Source organism: Eptatretus burgeri, chromosome 2, assembly GCF_056783735.1.
Source record: "Eptatretus burgeri isolate ZD-2024b chromosome 2, Ebu_testis_v1, whole genome shotgun sequence".
Classification (NCBI taxonomy): domain Eukaryota; kingdom Metazoa; phylum Chordata; class Myxini; order Myxiniformes; family Myxinidae; genus Eptatretus; species Eptatretus burgeri.
The window spans coordinates 32,927,565-32,948,801 of NC_140962.1; the positions used below are offsets into that span (position 1 = coordinate 32,927,565).

At 44.2% G+C, this 21,237-nt stretch overlaps 1 protein-coding gene across 1 annotated transcript; it reads left to right on the forward strand.

Annotated features, from left to right (window-relative positions):
* Positions 1–6,394: 6,394 nt before the first annotated feature.
* Positions 6,395–20,495, forward strand: LOC147031765 (protein Wnt-9a-like). The gene is made up of 4 exons (XM_085849943.1): positions 6,395–6,489; positions 6,675–6,937; positions 13,286–13,554; positions 19,397–20,495. Exons 1-4 carry the CDS (start codon positions 6,395–6,397, stop codon positions 19,847–19,849), a joined length of 1,080 nt encoding a protein of 359 aa, XP_085706069.1. The 3' UTR covers positions 19,850–20,495.
* Positions 20,496–21,237: the final 742 nt, after the last annotated feature.

Here is a 21,237-nt window from a genome sequence, read left to right on the forward strand (position 1 = left end):
GTGAGCCACCACCAGGCTAGGACACACATCAACATCAATATCAGACACCAAAGGGTGGAGGAACTCCTTGTGAGCCACCACCAGGCTCGGACACATATCAACATCAATACCAGACAGCAAAGGGTGGAGGAACTCCTTGTGAGCCACCACCAGGCTCAGACACACATCAACATCAATATCAGACAGCAAAGGGTGGAGGAACTCCTCGTGAGCCACCACCAGGCTAGGACACACATCAACATCAATATCAGACACCAAAGGGTGGAGGAACTCCTTGTGAGCCACCACCAGGCTCGGACACATATCAACATCAATATCAGACACCAAAGGGTGGAGGAACTCCTTGTGAGCCACAACCAGGCTAGGACACATATCAACATCAATATCAGGCACCAAAGGGTGGAGGAACTCCTTGTGAGCCACCATCAGGCTGGGAAACACATCAACATCAATATCAGACACCAAAGGGTGGAGGAACTCCTCGTGAGCCACCACCAGGCTAGGACACATATCAACATCAGACAGCAAAGGGTGGAGGAACTCCTCGTGAGCCACCACCAGGCTAGGACACACATCAACATCAATATCAGACACCAAAGGGTGGAGGAACTCCTTGTGAGCCACCACCAGGTGAGGACAGATATAAACATCAATATCAGACACCAAAGGGTGGAGGAACTCCTTGTGAGTCACCACCAGGCTAGGACACATATCAACATCAATATCAAACAGCAAAGGGTGGAGGAACTCCTTGTGAGCCACAACCAGGATAGGACACATATCAACATCAATATCAGACACCAAAGGGTGGAGGAACTCCTTGTGAGCCACCACCAGGCGAGGACACACATCAACATCAATATCAGACAGCAAAGGGTGGAGGAACTCCTTGTGAGCCACCACCAGGCTAGGACACATCAGCATCAATATCAGACACCAAAGGGTGGAGGAACTCCTTGTGAGCCACCACCAGGCTTGGACACACATCAACATCAATATCAGACAACAAAGGGTGGAGGAACTCCTAGTGAGCCACCACCAGGCTAGGACACACATCAACATCAATATCACACAGCAAAGGGTGGAGGAACTCCTTGTGAGCCACCACCAGGCTAGGACACATATCAACATCAATATCAGACACCAAAGGGTGGAGGAACTCCTTGTGAGCCACAACCAGGCTAGGACACATAGCAACATCAATATCAGACACCAAAGGGTGGAGGAACTCCTTGTGAGCCACCATCAGGCTGGGAAACACATCAACATCAATATCAGACACCAAAGGGTGGAGGAACTCCTCGTGAGCCACCACCAGGCTAGGACACATAGCAACATCAATATCAGACACCAAAGGGTGGAGGAACTCCTTGTGAGCCACCATCAGGCTGGGAAACACATCAACATCAATATCAGACACCAAAGGGTGGAGGAACTCCTCGTGAGCCACCACCAGGCTAGGACACATATCAACATCAATATCAGACAGCAAAGGGTGGAGGAACTCCTCGTGAGCCACCACCAGGCTAGGACACACATCAACATCAATATCAGACACCAAAGGGTGGAGGAACTCCTTGTGAGCCACCACCAGGTGAGGACAGATATAAACATCAATATCAGACACCAAAGGGTGGAGGAACTCCTTGTGAGTCACCACCAGGCTAGGACACATATCAACATCAATATCAGACACCAAAGGGTGGAGGAACTCCTTGTGAGCCACAACCAGGCTAGGACACATATCAACATCAATATCAGACACCAAAGGGTGGAGGAACTCCTTGTGAGCCACCATCAGGCTGGGACACACATCAACATCAATATCAGACACCAAAGGGTGGAGGAACTCCTCGTGAGCCACCACCAGGCTACGACACATATCAACATCAATATTAGACAGCAAAGGGTGGAGGAAACCCCTCGTGAGCCACCACCAGGCTAGGACACACATCAACATCAATATCAGACACCAAAGGGTGGAGGAACTCCTTGTGAGCCACCACCAGGCTCGGACACATATCAACATCAATACCAGACAGCAAAGGGTGGAGGAACTCCTTGTGAGCCACCACCAGGCTCAGACACACATCAACATCAATATCAGACAGCAAAGGGTGGAGGAACTCCTCGTGAGCCACCACCAGGCTAGGACACACATCAACATCAATATCAGACACCAAAGGGTGGAGGAACTCCTTGTGAGCCACCACCAGGCTCGGACACATATCAACATCAATATCAGACACCAAAGGGTGGAGGAACTCCTTGTGAGCCACAACCAGGCTAGGACACATATCAACATCAATATCAGGCACCAAAGGGTGGAGGAACTCCTTGTGAGCCACCATCAGGCTGGGAAACACATCAACATCAATATCAGACACCAAAGGGTGGAGGAACTCCTCGTGAGCCACCACCAGGCTAGGACACATATCAACATCAGACAGCAAAGGGTGGAGGAACTCCTCGTGAGCCACCACCAGGCTAGGACACACATCAACATCAATATCAGACACCAAAGGGTGGAGGAACTCCTTGTGAGCCACCACCAGGTGAGGACAGATATAAACATCAATATCAGACACCAAAGGGTGGAGGAACTCCTTGTGAGTCACCACCAGGCTAGGACACATATCAACATCAATATCAAACAGCAAAGGGTGGAGGAACTCCTTGTGAGCCACAACCAGGATAGGACACATATCAACATCAATATCAGACACCAAAGGGTGGAGGAACTCCTTGTGAGCCACCACCAGGCGAGGACACACATCAACATCAATATCAGACAGCAAAGGGTGGAGGAACTCCTTGTGAGCCACCACCAGGCTAGGACACATCAGCATCAATATCAGACACCAAAGGGTGGAGGAACTCCTTGTGAGCCACCACCAGGCTTGGACACACATCAACATCAATATCAGACAACAAAGGGTGGAGGAACTCCTAGTGAGCCACCACCAGGCTAGGACACACATCAACATCAATATCACACAGCAAAGGGTGGAGGAACTCCTTGTGAGCCACCACCAGGCTAGGACACATATCAACATCAATATCAGACACCAAAGGGTGGAGGAACTCCTTGTGAGCCACAACCAGGCTAGGACACATAGCAACATCAATATCAGACACCAAAGGGTGGAGGAACTCCTTGTGAGCCACCATCAGGCTGGGAAACACATCAACATCAATATCAGACACCAAAGGGTGGAGGAACTCCTCGTGAGCCACCACCAGGCTAGGACACATATCAACATCAATATCAGACAGCAAAGGGTGGAGGAACTCCTCGTGAGCCACCACCAGGCTCGGACACATATCAACATCAATATCAGACACCAAAGGGTGGAGGAACTCCTTGTGAGCCACAACCAGGCTAGGACACATATCAACATCAATAGCAGGCACCAAAGGGTGGAGGAACTCCTTGTGAGCCACCATCAGGCTGGGAAACACATCAACATCAATATCAGACACCAAAGGGTGGAGGAACTCCTCGTGAGCCACCACCAGGCTAGGACACATATCAACATCAATATCAGACAGCAAAGGGTGGAGGAACTCCTCGTGAGCCACCACCAGGCTAGGACACACATCAACATCAATATCAGACACCAAAGGCTGGAGGAACTCCTTGTGAGCCACCACCAGGTGAGGACAGATATAAACATCAATATCAGACACCAAAGGGTGGAGGAACTCCTTGTGAGTCACCACCAGGCTAGGACACATATCAACATCAATATCAAACAGCAAAGGGTGGAGGAACTCCTTGTGAGCCACAACCAGGCTAGGACACATATCAACATCAATATCAGACACCAAAAGGTGGAGGAACTCCTTGTGAGCCAACGGCCCAACTATGTCTGTGGATATCCTCGTTCAGTTGGGTTTTGTTTTGTTTTAGAGGTTGGTGGCAGGATTTGCACTCCTACTGTGAGACACTTCATTCCGCAAAATCCATAAATACAAAGAAAACTGAAAACCCACTCTGGGGAGTACCTCCTGTGCTGCCCTCCACAGGGCAGCTCACCGGGCGACAATTAGGACAAGAATGTCAGCGTTGGGGATGGGATGGCGTTTGAGAGTGGGGGTTAGGGATGGGGATGGGGTTTTGGATTTATTTAACGGTTAAGGCTGATTATGCGACCTGCTATATTATCGAAGAAAGTCCCCGACCACACGCACGCACACACGCACACACGCAGCCATTTCCCGATTTACATCATAGATGCATTCCTGGAAAACATCATTTATATCGAAATGATGTAAATTGAACTTCAAGATCCTATTGACTTTTAGATGTATTTAAAGGAGAAAAAGGAGAATAAAAGGTAAGACTTTACACACATGTTCACCGATACATGCTTGAACAAGTTTGTTAATTTCGAATTGATGGATCACATGGTTTGGTGGCCATATTTAATTTACCCTAAAACCTTCAAAAATCTTCTTCTCCAAAACGGATGGTCAGATCGAGGGGAAACTTCACACACATATTCTCCAAGACAAGGTGATGTAAGTTTGTTCATGAATCATTGCTCGGTCACATGATTTCGCAGCCATATTGGATTGAAGAAAAATATTAAATAATGTTTTCTCTGGAACCACTTCATCAGTCAACGTCAAAATTCACAGTTATAATCTGGTAGACATGCGTAATTTACGTTTAAACTTTTAACCCGATCAGCCACAAGGCCTGGCAGCCAGAAATATTTAATTATTTGAATCTGAGAACTTTTAGAATTTTTTTTTTTTTTACATAAGGCTCACTTGGCTGCACCTGTATGTGTTTGGGGGTACAGGAGTAGCAATTAAATCGATACCGATGATGGCATCAGGAAAAAATGGTTAACTGTGTACATAATAAATAGATGGAACGTGGCCTGTTCCTCAGTTCATAACTTGTGAATCCCGCATCGTCGAGAAATGTGCGGGGCCTCATTGGAGTCGGTGGAATCCCTCTTTCTCCTCTGCATCCATGGTGTCAACATTTATTACTTTGTGTTCAGGTTATTTAAACACTAATTCAAGTGATACCAACTACGTGTTCAGGAAAAAGGGCTAACTGCATACGTAATAAGTAGATTGAATACTTCATGTTACTCGGTCTGCAACTCGTCAATCCCGTGTTGTATCAAAACTGGACGTTTTGGTACCCGTTCATCACTACCAGCAGTTATAAAGTGGCAGTTCTAGTTATTATTACTTTTATTATAAATTCCTTTTAACTTCAAATGGAAACTCAATTGACAAACTATTTGCAAACTCTGTTTCTTTTCAAACTGATATCGAAACCAAAATTGTTCGTTTTCTGTTTTTGCAACTGCAACTGTTTTTTCAACAAAATTTCGAATTTTTTTGCATTTCTACATGTTTTAAGTGATTTCCAACCCCCCCCCCCCCCAAAATGTTGGAGAAAAGAACTATAACTCTGTCAGCACTGTTGACATCATATTTAATGAATAAGATATAAGGTTCACTTGAGTGACCCAGCAGAATAGGCAGCAGAGGTTTTGCACTCTCCCGAGTGCTCCCCCTCTAGTTTTAGTATATTTTGGTTTCTTTTGGATTCGATTTTGGTATCGGTTTAGCCCCATCTCTCAATGGTGAAGAATCACTTTAAAAAAAACTGTCAGGTCCGGATCTGGATTCGGATCTTCACCAAAATTGAATCGATTCTGCCTTGTCACACACCCAACATGTCCACAAACAAACAAACAAACAGACAGACAAGCCGGTAGGCGACATGGGTGGTCACTACATAATTGCATACTAGTCATACAGTTTTTGACGGTTCGGGCTGAAATATTTTGACAAAGAGGTTGATTATAGTGCGCATAAAAGCGCGGAAGCCGATTTTTGATTTTCAAAAAAAAAAAATATATATATATATCTATAAATATTTTCGGATTTTTTTTCAAAAATTTCATAGTCCCATTGCTAGGCAACGGTGCTCAAAAGCATACAACTAGATCCTGGTATGAACCTACCAGTCAAGTTTCATCAAAATCGGTTGACTCCTCTGGCCTCCAGAGTTGTCCATTACATACATACAGACAGACAGACGGAAAACCTGAGAATAAGGGGAGTCTAGCGACTGCCCTACAGAAAGGGGTGAAAACATAACCTCCTTCACCTTCGGTGGCGGAGGTAAATATTCTGTCTCAAAACAATCAGGAGCTCCGGCGGGCTTACGTGGGCAGAGAAAAGATGAAAAGCCCCGCCTATCCTCGGCACACACGTTTCCCAGTATAATTTTTTTAAAGAGTGCATTTGCGAAACACCCCTCGCCACGGGCTGGTGGGTACTCATTTTATATAACAACAAGGATAGGCAGGGGTGGTGGCCAGGTTATTGGATCTGGCTGGACCAATGGTCAGAAATGATGTCCTCGAGGCATGGCCAGGGTTTACGTCTGGAACGTCCGTCCGTCCTGCTGTATATCGTGCTGCTCGTCACACCCAGCGAAACCTACTTCGGGTACGGAAGGGAATCCCGATTCTTTCCATAAACTGTATTATTGTATTGGCTAAAATAATCCTTGTTATATACAATTTAGATCTCTTGAATTAAAAATCTATCGAACTTATTCTGATTTCCATCTCATCCATGCGCTTCACATTATCCAACAAACTTGAATTCCTTATATAACTAACTGCTCGCAGCCTCACACACTCTGAGCCTATCCCGTTGCTCAAGAAAGACCCATTGGAGGTACCTCGAGTGCTGGTCCCGAGGACGCGTCCGGTGCCACCCGAGCTCTGCGAGAGACTCAAGCTGAGCAAAACTCAGCGCCGACTGTGCCGTCGAGACCCGGGTATGGGAGCTGTGCTCCATGAGGCTATGGGTCTGAGCCATGCTCAATGTCAGCTCCAGTTTCATGCGGAGCGCTGGAACTGCACGTTGGATCCGAATCTGCTCAAGAGAGGTACTTGCTGACAATATGCAATAAATATAGTATATATATATATATATATATATATATATATATATATATATATATATATATATATATATATATATACACACTATGGCGAATAACATGAGCTTTGTGTTTTGCCAATAGGCTCTGCTCATGGAAAAGCAGAGCAGAAGAGAAGAATGACTGTTGATCATGTAGTGTATGGATGGGCAAGTTGAAACTAACTCAGAAGACAGATATGAGGAATAAGGAATAGAAAGTTATGAAAATGAGAGAAAGGTGACTGTTTTAATCTGAGAATACGATCATGGTCCCACAGTGCTGCCTTGGAGTCCACAGGCTTAATATCAGAAGAGAAGACTCATTCTGAACGATCACCATCTGGATCACCGTGCAAACAGTTAGACGACTTTGAGGCAACTGTAGTCACCCAGTACAGTGATGTAAATCTAGTGGTAGTAACCGAAACTTGGTTAACCTCAGACGAGCCATCCACATGTTTTGATTCACCAGCAATTATTCTTTATCGCTCTCACCGTGATGGCCGAATGGGAAGAGGGGTTGCACTTTATGCTCGAGATGATATCAACTCCTGACAAGTGCTTAACAATCTTGTCGCACCATATCTTGAAATCATTTGGGTTAAACTGATATCGTCGTCTTCCGTGCGTCTGATGGGGAACGTCTATGCGTGCGTTGTCTGTGTTCCGCCACGATCTCCCTGCCATCAAGAGATAACAGATCACATCATTAAGGTGGTTGACCTCATCAATTCAACGGAGGAGGTGATGCTATTCGTCATGGGGGATTTTAATGATTTCTGCACCTTTACTATTGAACAACATTACCTGTTCACACAGTTAGTTGTGCAGTACTTCATAAGATTTTGACAAGCTTTCAAGAACTTTATGGTGAACCAGTAATATGTGCCCCAGTTGCATCTTGTGATCACCGTGTTGTTGTCGCACGACCGCATGTCTCAACACAACCACTCAAATCCACCAGGTCTAAACTAAGTCCTTTTAGTGAATCATCAATCAGAAATTTTGGACAATGGATTATGGAGTATAACTGGGCTGATTTGAACTCGACTGATAATCCTGATGAAATGGTAGAAATTTTACTTCGTACACTTATTAAGCGGTAACCTCGGGACAAACCATGGTTCAATGATAATCTCCGCCGTTTGATAGTACAACAGGACTCTGCACATGATAACGATGATTTCGATCGATACCATCAACTAAGGAACATAGTCCAGCGTGTCATCGAAACAGCGAAGTCAGGTTACTTTCCAAACAAAGTTGAACACCTTAAAGTATCAGAGCCTGGGAAATGGCACAGGCAGATAAGATTATTGACCGCAATGAGGAAGCAGTTCTATAATCTTGCTTTTGCTGATCAATCTCCTCGTCAGATAGCCAATGATCTTAACATGTGTTACCTCCGCTGGACACAGCAACTCTTACAGCGAATCTTCCGACGTCTCCGCCTCCACCAACAATCCAGCAGCACAAGGTTTACTTTCGTCTTAGACGTCTCAACGCACTCAAGGCACCGCATCCCAGTGATGTACCCACTCTTCTTTTCAAAGACTTTGCACTGGAAATCTCAGGCCCTGTTACAAAGATATTTAACAAATGTATGCAGAGTGGTTACGTCTCTGCAAAATGGAAGTGTGCCTCTGTGTGTGCGATTCCTAAGACTCCTCTTGTTCCTGAATTTGATCAGCTTCGCCCCATCTCAATTACGCTGGTTTTCGCTCGGGTGTTTGAAAGTTTTCTTGCTGAATGGTTGATGGTCGATTTTAAGCCTCACGTTGATCCTGCGCAGTATGGAAACATGAAAAGTAGCTCAATCAACCAATATTTTAGTCCACATGTTGGATGTTATACATCGAAATCTTGACCAACGAGGTGTCAGGGTTAGGGCTAGTCAACCGTCAACCACTCCAAGGTCACCGAATAGCTCATTCAGCTTGGGGTTGATGCTTTCATTCTACCGACAGTGTGTAGTTTCCTTTCTCATCGTTCCCATGTGGTTCGTTATCAAGGGCAGACATCGAAACCCTTGGGCCTTGTATCTGTCGTGCAGAGTTCCACAAGGGATGATACTCGGACAAATTTTGTTCCTTGTTCTGGTGAATGATGCAGCTGTAACAACAGGATACCTTTTGGAAATATGTGGAAGACTTGAGCATGCTCGAAGTGTTGCACAGAAAAGTTTTATGCAAGCTCATGTTGATCCACTTGGTGATTGGTGTTGCCTTAATGACATTAGGCCGAAGCCTGAGAAATGTAAAATCATGCAAATGCACTACATGGCCAAAAGTATGTGGACACCCCTTCTAATTAGTGGATTCGGCTATTTCATCCACACCCATTGCTGACAGATGTATAAAAGCGTCTGTTACGTTTCATTGCGTCCCCATCGATTCAGTTCCACACGCAACAACTTCGTCACTTTGATGTACAATTGTTGAGTGAACGCAGGAATGAGCTTCTCTTGCGTTTTGGACTTGGTCTTCTAAAGTCTGATTGTCACCGCGGCATTCTTCCTTCCACCCGTCAATCTGTGTCGATATAATATTCAACTCAGAAATGCTCAACATCTCGACCGACCTCAGCGTAAGACTCAAAAGTACAAAAATTTGACAATTCATTCTTTTGACCGAAGTGCTTAATTTCCGTTATGTCGGTGTATACATCAATTAGTAATTGTTGTGTAATATTTGTTTGAATTGTGTTTTCATTTAATTTGTGATCTTGGTTCTTTTCCATTTGTTTCAACATGATTTTTTCTTGCTAGTCCGATGTCAAATTTGTATATACATCAGTCTTCTGACTGTCTTTACCAAGGATGTTTACTTAAATTAACGAAAATTAAATTAAAAAAAAAACAATACTAGACGACCCGTGAACCCGTTGGGTTCCCGTTGTGACAGCGGTTGATAAAAAAAAAAACATCATTTCAAGAAAAAGAAAAAAAAGATAGCTCCAGCGAACTATACCGTTCAGGTTGTTTGCATTGATCAAATTCTCCCGAAGAGTACTTGACTGATTCGGGAATTAAAATAATTATTTTCGTTGCCCGATTTGAAGGAAACTTGATACTGCACACCGCATGAGAATGGTGAGTAAGGTGGGCCGAAAATTTTTGCGCTGTCTACCATTTTGGCTGTATTTCTGGAACATACATACATACATACATACATACATACATACATACATACATACATACATACATGCATCCATACATACAAGATGAGAGTTTTAGTAATATATAAGATAGATATATCAAGAGTGCTTGCTTGCACATGCTATAAACAAAATCCTTCATCTGCAGGTAAAGAGAGTCATAGAGCTTAGCAAGGAGAACAGAGTGCTACAGGTGAAAGTGTGAGGTAATCTTGACCTCTTCATGGTTGAGATTATAATCTGTGACACAATATATGTATTACTATTATCATTTTTATAATTATTGGTATTATGACTTACAAATGCCTGGTACATTTATTGCCAAGCATACAAGAGAAATAGATCGCAATGTGATTGGCACATTGTCATGGTGCAAAGGGAGGAGGTGGTGGAGGGGACTTTCTCTCTTGCATTGAAATTCTCCTGGAAACATAATATATATTTTGAGCTTAGACTTATAGCAGGGCAGCAAGGAAGCAAGTGGTCAACAAGCATCCTTTTGCAATACTGCGCTGCTCCTGCAAACAGATATTGTCCACATGTTGGACGGCTGTTTAGCAGTCAAGGTGGCAGGATAGTTTACATGAAGGTACCTCGTCCGTAGAGGTTTACTCGCTTTTGAGCCGTCTAGCCTGGGTTCGAATCTCGAACCAGATATAACCCGTCATCCCTGTGTTTCGCAGGCAGGCCGAGGCACACACACTGTCAGTTATCACTTCGACCCTGAACAAATTTCAAGCGTTTGCTTTAACCCATACATGCAGCTTGGGGGGCACTGCATCAGCAGCACAGCCATGGCCCAGTAATGATACAACCAGCAGGCTGAATTCAGAACTGAATGGCAGTCCTGTAATTTGCATTTGCTAAACATACGGTTCCCCGTTCTATAGAGCAATGTGATTCATTCCGATTTGAAGCATCACACCTTCCCATGATGGCTCTCACTTTGATTGAAGGTAGCACATACTCGTCTGCAACGTTGTTGTGTTCTTTTTGGGAGTCAAGCTCAAAAGTCACATTTGCTCGAAATCTCATCAGATGCACAAGATAAATGTATAAGGTGTACACGTTCATATTTCATGGACAGCTGAAGCAATATCGTGTGTGGATGGATGAGCCTCTTCACACCGTCAAGTGCATAGGGCTACCAAGGCACTTTCACAGTTTCTTAATGATATTTAAATAAAATATAAAATAAAAAATGCTCAAATGAGCTAAGATCCTCGTCCTCTTAATGATGACGTCATAAAAAAAGAATATGACGTCATTGTGATGTATCAGGTTTGCGATAAATTATCTGTGCTAATGCCCGGCTTGATTCCCACAAACAAAATTCAAACAGCTTGCCTAGTATCGGAGATAATGGTATAGGCGATTTCCATTAGCGGCGATATTATGACGTCAACTTTTTTTTCTAGGAAGAATTTCCAAAATCGGAGATGGTTACTGCCTGTGCATGGGCTTTCTGCATATACATGGCAAGTTTCACGAAGATCCGATGAAAACTCTGGGTTGTGAAACAAAAAATGTCAAAAAATAGGAATAACGTCATAAAAATTGAAATGACGTCATAGTGATGTATCATATGTGCGGTAATTCATCTCTGCTAATGCCCTGTTCGATTCCCACAAACAGAATTCAAAATGCTTGCCTCGTTTCAAAGATAATTTTTTAGGCGATTTCCATTAGCGGAGATATTTTGACGTCATAACTTTTTTTTCTCGGAGGAATTTTCAAAATCAGAGATGGGTACTGTCTGCGCAGGGTATTTTTTACATATATATGCCAAGTTTCATGAAATTTCGATGAAAACTGTAGGCTGTGAAACAAAAAAGTCCATAAGAAGCAGAAGAACAACAACGTGAGTAAGACTTAGTATAGAGATCCTCCACGAGGACCTAAAAATCCTTTTCCTGACAAAAATGTACAGAGGTACCAAGCACATGTACATTTGATCTCTCTAGTCTGGGTTCGATTCCCGATGCGACTTTAACATCGGATTGGTGTCTTCACAGGTAGGGTGTGTGACTCTTGTGACTGTGCTGTGACTCCACAAGAACCCGAGCTTCTTCGACTTCAACTGATCCACAAACTGCTTCCAAATCAAGGACCATGGCCACCCTTGGATGGAAGTTATGCCTGGTGTTGTTTTAATGGTTAGGGTGGTGGGCTTCGGATCCTATGATCCTAAGTTCAAATCCCACTTGGTGATTGAATTAATACCAGGTGGGGTTGACACTGCCCGTCATCCTTTCGAGGTCGGCAAAATGAGTGCCAGCTTGCTGGTATCCTGTGTCGGAGTGGCGACCCGTCCAGGATTGTGCCCAATAGCCAAGGAGACTGCTGAGGCAGCACCAATGCTCTGCACAGAGTGTGGTCCCAATGGATTGATGGATGGATGGGAGTTCAGCTTTGTGTGCCATCTGAAGGCTCACTTGGTAAACGTTAAAGATCCAACCGTGTCTTTCAATGAATCGGAGGCGAGTTATAATTGACACCCTGAACAAATGACAAATTCCTTCCCTGACCTAACAGATCCATTTAGTCAGGCAAAACTGTGATCCATAGAAAACGGTGGACACCTGGGGTAACGCCGAACTGCAGGTAACCGATTGCCAGATTGACATTCACCAAAACAAGCTCGTTTTGGCCGAGGCGCAGCGAAGTGATGTCGAAGCCGTTTATTCCTGATACATGAAACACCCTGCAAACAATGCCTGCAGAAAATGGAGTTTGGAATGCCGGCCGCATTCTCCATCCGATCAATCATGATGTAAATTTTTAATTTTTTTGTGTTAAGGATTCCATGGGTAGGTGCTCGTATGTTGAATATTTCACGTCAATTGCTCAAGTGGTTGCCGAGAAAATGAATAAAGTTGAAAAAGTGAGGGAGTGGAATAAGCGAGACCACTGCTGCCATCTTGTTGCTCATGTGGTGTGGGGTTTTGACAAACCGCTCCCTATACTTGGTCCCCAAGGATGACATTGTTGATGGATAATCAAATGTGGAGGGAGTTGTATGGAGTTTTGATGGCATTTGCACCTGATTTCTGGGAGGGGGGGGGGGTTCTGATGTGAGAAGGATCAAGTAGAAACGCAGCACACTCTTGGTCTCTCACTCACCACCCACCAACCAACTCCTGCCTTTCCCCCACAGGATTCCGAGAGACGGCGTTCCTGTTCGCCATGTCTGCAGCGGGGCTCACTCACAGCGTAGCCCATGCCTGCAGTACGGGGCGACTCGAACGTTGCACATGTGACGAAGCACCTGAGCTGCAGAATCGTGTCGCCTGGCGCTGGGGGGGTTGTGGTGACAACACCGAGTACGGGGTTAGGTTCGCACGGCGCTTCCTGCGCGGCCAAAGTGCACCTGGAAAAGACCTACGCGCCAGGATGGATCGGCACAACACGCGTGTGGGGCTGCAGGTGTGCAGGGTCACGTGTTTACACAGCAGCGCAACGCCCGTGCTGTGTATATCTGCCAGCATCTTGGGCAGAGAGGTGGCCGGACTGTGGTTCTTTGTGATTATGCTGGGATTCAAAGAATACAATTATTATAAACAGCAACATCGTACCATATAAACAAAATAATACAATCATCTACGGTATGCACGAGAATGTATGGAGGCTCGGCAGGATAAGTCAAAGGTATCGCGCCAATCGCTGGAATTTTTCAAAGGGGTAGGGGGAGGACGGGTGTCAGGGATGACGTCTCCATGGTCTTAAAAAGTGATATGAGCCCTTGAGTCAGAATCCCCCCTCGTGGAAATGCCATGAGGTCAGCATGCTTCTTCGTAGAAATGTCCAGAGGTTGAGATTCCCCCAAGTCAGAATACTCCCAAGTCAGAATACTCCCAAGTCGAAATGCCATGAGATGTAAATGCTTCATAGTCAAAATTCTTCTGGGTTGAGAAGCCACCGGAACAAAATGCCTCCTCATCAAAATTCACCCTTGTGGAAATGACCCCTTTGTCGGAATGCTCCTTCGCCAAAACTCCCCCCCCCCCCCAAGTCAGAATGCCCCCAAGTGGAAATTCTCCCAAGTCAAAATGCCACAAGATTTGTAGCTTTGTAGTCAAAATACCCTGGGGTAAAATGCCGCAAAATTTTTTAATGCTTCAAAGTCAAAATGCCCCCCGGGTCGAAATGTTATGCTCAATTGAGAATCGTTGTAATTTTGCTGGGTCGTATTCATAGCCAAAACTTAACATCCTCTTATCTATATTCTATACTAATAAGTGTGTATGTGTGTGCGCACACGTGCGCGTGGGTACGCGCATGCCCTCTACAGCTCAAAACGATGAAACCCAGCAGCCTGAAACTTCGCAGGCATACTAAGGGAACTCCAAGGAAGCGCAGGAGTGAAATTGAGTGTTTGGGTTAATTAAAACACCGCTTTTGAAGATGATTAACGGCCTTATTTAATTATATCCTTTATCAGGCACATCCTCAGCCACCGCTCTCTATGGGATCTTAAGGCGTATCCTGGGTTACCTCGCTGGGGTCTGAAACCGACATGTTTTTTGGCCTGCTCAACCATACCTCGACTTGCAATAAGCCACAACGATTTCTTCACGATAAAGTTTTTTTTTTTTTCTTTTCGCTTTCCTCACTCATATTATCGAATGCGTTTTCATCATAGCTATGAATCACTGGGTACATTGCAATATCTCACCTGTGATACACCCAGAGATGCCAGCACTCGTGGCTTTATTTCATTTCTGCACAGGCCATGCCTCGAGAATCTCATGAATTAAGCCGAGTTACAAAATTTGAGCTCCAGAATTGAAATTAGCAACAGTTCCGACTCCTAAAAAAAGTGCTCATTTGTCCTATTTGGGCATTTCTCGGGCGTCTTTGGGAGGTTTTTTATATGACGGATCATTGCTTGCCAAGCCAGCCATTCCTTAACAATCGTTTCATTGGAGTGCATCCTTGGGTGTGTAAACCACTTGGCGAGCACTCTACAACATTCGCAGTGTGACTGAATACTTTATATCTATGGACTTGAACAAAGGTCATGGCCACTCGCCTACGTTAGCCACATGTTGTGCTACGGTGCAACAGGTGGTGGCTGGCTCGCTGAAAATGTGAAATTTTATTTTCCACTACGTTTCCCATTTTTGTGCATTCTTCCATTAGATGACCCGTCACTTCAGAATAGATGAATACAAATAAAAATTAAACGTTTCATTTTAAAAAGTTTCTTCAACCGTTTTGTGAAGTGCTCGGTGAAGCCACTTGGTGCGCATTCTTCATGCTTCAACGGCAAGACCGCGGTTCGATGCCGGAGGTAGGAAGGCAAAAAAAATTACATTATCACAAAGAGTAAAAAATATTTTCAATTGTTATGAGGTTATGAATCGCCACATCATGGCAGGAAAGCCGAGCGGTACACATGCTAGCTCTGTGTAGCCGAGGTTTGAATATCGACCCAGCTATAAACTGTCATCCCTGTGTTTCACAGGCAGGGTGATTCATCAATGTGTGTGCTGTCTCTCAGATGGACATTAAATTGGGCATCACATCTGCCAGAATCCCTCACCCCTCTCCCTCCCACACCCCTCTCCCTCCCACTCCCCTCTCCTTCCATCACCCCTCTCCTTCCCTCACCCTCTCCGCTCTCTCACCCCTATCCCACCCATCTCCCTCTTTATGACCCTTTCTTCCTCTCCGACCCTTCCCCTCACCCCATTTTCTCTCCCCTCCCTCTCTCTCCCACCCCTCCCCATGCTCCCCCCCACCTCCCATTCTGTTGAGGGGACTGTAGCATGTACGAATCAGCTTTGGAGTGAGCCAACCGGAGGGGTGCAAATGTCACTGCATGTGCGAGCATGCATGCAACCAGACATTTGCCAGGTATATAACATGGGTTTTAAATGCTCACGCCCCAGGTCTCAAAGTGTGTGTGTGTGTGTGTGTGTGTGTGTGTGTGTGTGTGTGTGTGTGTGTGTGTGTGTGTGTGTGTGTGTGTGTGTGTGTGTGTGTGTGTGTGTGTGTGTGTGTTTCACAATGTGGAATGGAGTCCTCCCAGGGTGGGCTCAAAGTATCCACCTTCATTTCGGTAAGGGGTCTCGATTCATGGACCAAGCTGTGAAGTTTTCTGTCCTCAAAGTTTTTGACGAGGGCTCTCTTCAGGATTGTCACTGAGCCCTGGACGGCTTCAACTGTAGTTAGTTTGTAGTGATACTCCCAGGGATGGTTTTTAATATCTCTGTGAGGTTCTTCATCATCATTCCCGTAGCTCCAACTATCACTGGTTCAACTGGTAGCTTCCAGGATCTTTTCACTTTGTTCTTGAGGTCTTGGTATTTGATCATTTTCTTGAATTCTGCATCGTTTAGTCCAAAAATCACTGCTATTAACACCTCCATCAGCAATACCTTCTACTCTCCCTAAGTATGATATCTGGTCACAGTGCTTTGTTTTTGATGTTCACGCTCGATGGGATCATTAGTTTGTTCGTGAGTGATCGGTACTTCCATGTTTTCAGTGATTTATTTTGGTTCATGTTTCCATAAATTTTCTGGAACTGGGTTATGAAAGTTTTTGCAGATATGCCAGTAGATTACTTTACAAACTGTGTCCTTGTGTGTACAGCTGTTTTGACATTAGTTTTTTGTACACCGCTCCTTCTCAATTCCATATCCCGGTGATGCATGATGTCAGCGCTGACACCAAAGGAAGGGAGTACTCATTTTTTTTTCTGTTTATTTGTTTATCTCAGCCATCCTTTTGAGCTGGGAAGCTGAAATTTGTAGCTAAAAGTGAAAATGTGCTTTGGTAAAAAACGTCATTTTTATATTTTCTGATTAATCAATTAAATTGATTAATTAATTAATTATTATCGATTTATTTTCTTTCTCATCTGGGCAATATCTCGGGCACCTTTTGAGCTTGGAAGCTGATATTTGGACACAACAGCGAACAAGTAATTTGGCTATAAAGGGTGTTTTTGATTTATTGATTAATCAATTAATCAATTAATTATTCATTTTTCGACGAGTTACTGAATTTTCAAAAAGTTACAGATTCAGATGAAACAGTCATGGTTTTGGTATGCTATTCACCAGTTAATTAAGAAATGAATTATTTTACTTTTATTATGCAATTAATCAATCAATTATTGGACACTGCTCCCTCCCAATTCTGTCTCCACGTAATGCATGGTAGCATTGCCGGGCGCCAAAGGTGCCCCAGCAATGTCACGCTCTGGAGGATTTGCTATTTATTTATTTGGCATGGGGGTGGTGTGCAGTGAATGTCCCTCAACTTTTCAGTCAATAAGCACAACATATCATTCTCTTTGTGAACACCACCTTGACCCTCACCTTTCTCTTTCTTTTTTTTTTCCTTCTCCCCCCCCCCTTCCCCTCCTCACTCTTCCCCCCGTTCCCTCTCTATCTCTATCTCTTTCTCCCCCCTCCCCCCTTAATAGTCCCATCAGCAAAGATACGGGTTGTATTTGCTAGTATTAAATATGGCAATTATGTGTGTATGTATATGTTTGTAGATGTGTACTTCTGAAAATCATAGAAAAACAGGGCTGAGCTGATATCCACCAAAGTTTGCGGGGTGGGAAGGGAGATGGATCACAATTCTCGTGTGTACCCTTGGCCACAGTTGAAGTGGTTTATTGACCACTGCTGCAGACAGGGGGGATTATCAGCCATGGCACCAAATAAATTTTCCCCACTCCCCCACCACCGCCCTCTTCCCTGCCACCAAGGCTGCTCCCGAAGAAAGTGGGTGTTTCTAGTGTCATAAAGATGGCCACTCCAAAGTTGTTCAACAGAATGGCGATTCTTTGTTCAATTTCGATCATATCACTCCGCTCCCCTCGAGAAAAGCAAACTGAACTACAGCAAGTTTTTTAATTGAAAAATATCCAGTTAAGTACTTTCGAGCTAAATTTTTGATACTCATGTTTAAAAACTACTTGAAGGTTTCTTGAAACGACACCATCTGTTAGAGCAACGTGTTGCCTATGGATTCCATTCTGTCTGTAGTGCACGACGGGGTCACTATGTCATGCAAGTTTGCTGTTATCATTATTATTATTATCATTATTATTTTTAGTTCCCTATCAGATTCACCGGACGGGCCTATATAGGTTTGCTCTCCATCTCACCTGTGGTTTTCCAGGTTCCCCCCCCCCCCAAAACCCTTTAACATATTCAACTGAAACTTGGTGCACGAGTTTATGATAAGTTACAGAACAAGTACGAGTTTCAGGGCGTTTGGTCAACTTTTCAGAGTTATGCTATTTTTTGGACTTAAAAAATATCACATCGGTCGGGCACATGTATTACAAAGCAATTCTCGCTTTTGTTTGTAAACATATTACCTGCTTATGGCTTCGTCAACAGCCTCTGGACCATGACAAGAAAATGAGAGGGAGATCCAAAGTGGAGGTATCTAATATTTTACAGATAAGATGGTAACTGATTTAAATGTGGTGATGTAGTACTCCGAGTTAGTAAAATATCGTTTGGTTTGCAGCGGTTTAGATTCGACTTGCTTTCAATGAGAGAATGTCATCATTCTCTCATCGAAAATGTAACCGGCTTCAGCGGTGTAAAACTGTTTGAGAGTCCCCTCTGAGTCTGTGAGGTCAGTGGTTTGAACTCTGGCTCAGTCATATAAAAGACTTAAAATGCTTAAAGCTCAGTGTTTAGAAAAGGATAGAGTGTGGAAAAACAACAATAGTTTGGTAATAATAATAGTGCCTGCTTTGATGGGCCTCATGGTCGACTCATGTATTGAAGTTCCTTGTAAGGGAACTCGTATAGTATTATCATGGCTCGGTCATATAGTATGGATAAGTGGAAGGAAAACAGAAATGTCAGATTCAGTCGACTGCAAACTAGAATTCTCTGTGGCAAACATATTGTGATGTAATGGTGGTTGGGGTCCTTTGCTGAAAAAGAAATATGTAGAAGCTTTCAATTAAAGTTGGTCTTGGATTTGCTCAACTGGCTGAGCTTTCATCCTTGTCGGTTCAAATCCACTTGGAGAGAAATGGCAACCCACCCATTGTATTTTCAAATAGCAACCTCATTTGGAGACCAATGTCAAATCATTTAGAGTATTTCATTGCCCCAGTAGAACCGATGTTTTAAACATTCATTCATGGGGATCACACATTTTATCTTTACGTCAGTTTAAAATGTTTTATTGAAACCGATTTTTTTTCCATCCGCTAATGCATCTGATAGGTTTTTTTTTTCTCCTGTTCATGATGAGAATCTCTGCGCATATTGTGCAGGTGATGCGCACAGCCCTCAGTACCATGTGCAAGTGTCACGGAGTATCGGGTTCGTGCACCGTGCGCACATGCTGGAGGCAGCTGCAACCTTTCCAGGAGACGGGCCGAACACTTAAGCACATGTATGAGATGGCGCGCAAGGTGGTGGCCTCGACCAACCAGGCCGCAGGAGGGGAGCAGTCGACAGGGCACGGCCGGGGTGGCCGTCGCTACTGTGAGCTACTCTACCTCGATGACTCTCCGAGTTTTTGTGGTGCGAGCGAGTTCTCGGCAGGCACAGCGGGGCGAATGTGCCAGCCGCCACGCAGCTGCGAAAGGCTGTGCTGTGGACGTGGCCACAACACACAAAGGTTGGTGCTGGAGCGGCCGTGCCAGTGCCAAGTGCGCTGGTGCTGCTATGTGCAGTGCAGCAGATGCATGCTCCATGAAGATGTGTACACTTGCAAAGTGTGAAGCCTCAACTCTATTGTCCCCCCCAACCCCATTCCCTGCAGAATACACCATTTTTTTTTATCTTTACCTGAGTTCCAAATCCGACAAACCAACGCTTTCAACAAGAGCGGCAACGGAAGGCAACTTTAAGTTTGGGGTACCCATCCCAACTTTGTATAACATTCCCATGCACAGCCCGAGAACAGCCACCAAATTTCAATTCATTTCTTTCCACAAACACACAAACGAACACGTATGTTTCAATGCATTTGCCCCACAACTGTGATGACTCGTTATCATGATATTATAATAGAGAACTGGCATATTTTAGAAACGGTTTGTACAACTTCTGGGAGCTTGATTCATGTTTTTTTGTGATAACATGTTTAAAAGATACATCTTCGTTGCGAAAATTAAATTTGCATCAAGACACTCATTTTAAAATGTATGTTTTACAGCCACATCTGTTTTATGAATTTGAAATGCACAACGCAAGTTGCAGTGACAGTATCCATTGTTGTTTTCAATGATGGGGGCAGGAATGTTATATCATGATTCCTTTTGTGAATGCACCACGATGGTCAGAAGAAATACAATCCTTGATGAGTTATGCTTTCAACCACAGAACAAGTTTATAATTTGCATTTGAATAGGGCATTAAAAATACGAACACATTACATGAAGTATTTGTTGTTACAGCAGATTCAAGAAACTAACAAAAATGGTTTATGCATACTATACACAAGTCCAAAAAAAAACAAAAAAAAAAAAACACATAACGGGATGGAATTTAAAAATAAAAACAACCAAACAAGGTAGGGAGGAATGACAACCTAATACAATACCACAATCATTTTAAGGATTGCCATCATGACATGCATATATTATATTCCAGTTAAAATGTGCATGAAATAATATCAGTAATACAGATGACACTGCAGGTCGTTGGGGATGCATCTAATATGCTGCTGCATCACAATTGCATTGTACGAAACATGCAGGGCTCGAGTAATATTGTATGTATGCAAAAACGAGATCCTCTTTTTCAGCTATGTTCCTCCACCAACTGCACCCTCACAACTACTGCGTCCTCTGACAACTGTTCACTCCTCGAACATGCCCCCCCTCCCTTTCACGTCACACTCATCAATCATGTTCCTTGGGGGCGTGACTTGCTGGTACGAAGCCAGGAAGGCGGGGCTTCTTGCCTGCTTGGACATGCGGCATTGTTACTATAAATACGTAATTATTTCATTGCTGGATTGTAAATGTAAAAACGTAGGAAAAGGTCACAGGGGGCAATCACATACTGGGGGAAATTGGCCTTAATCCCTATCTAATTAACACAGCACCACAACCACCACCACCCCCCCCCCCGCCCCTGCCCAATGTGGTGACAAGTCACACTT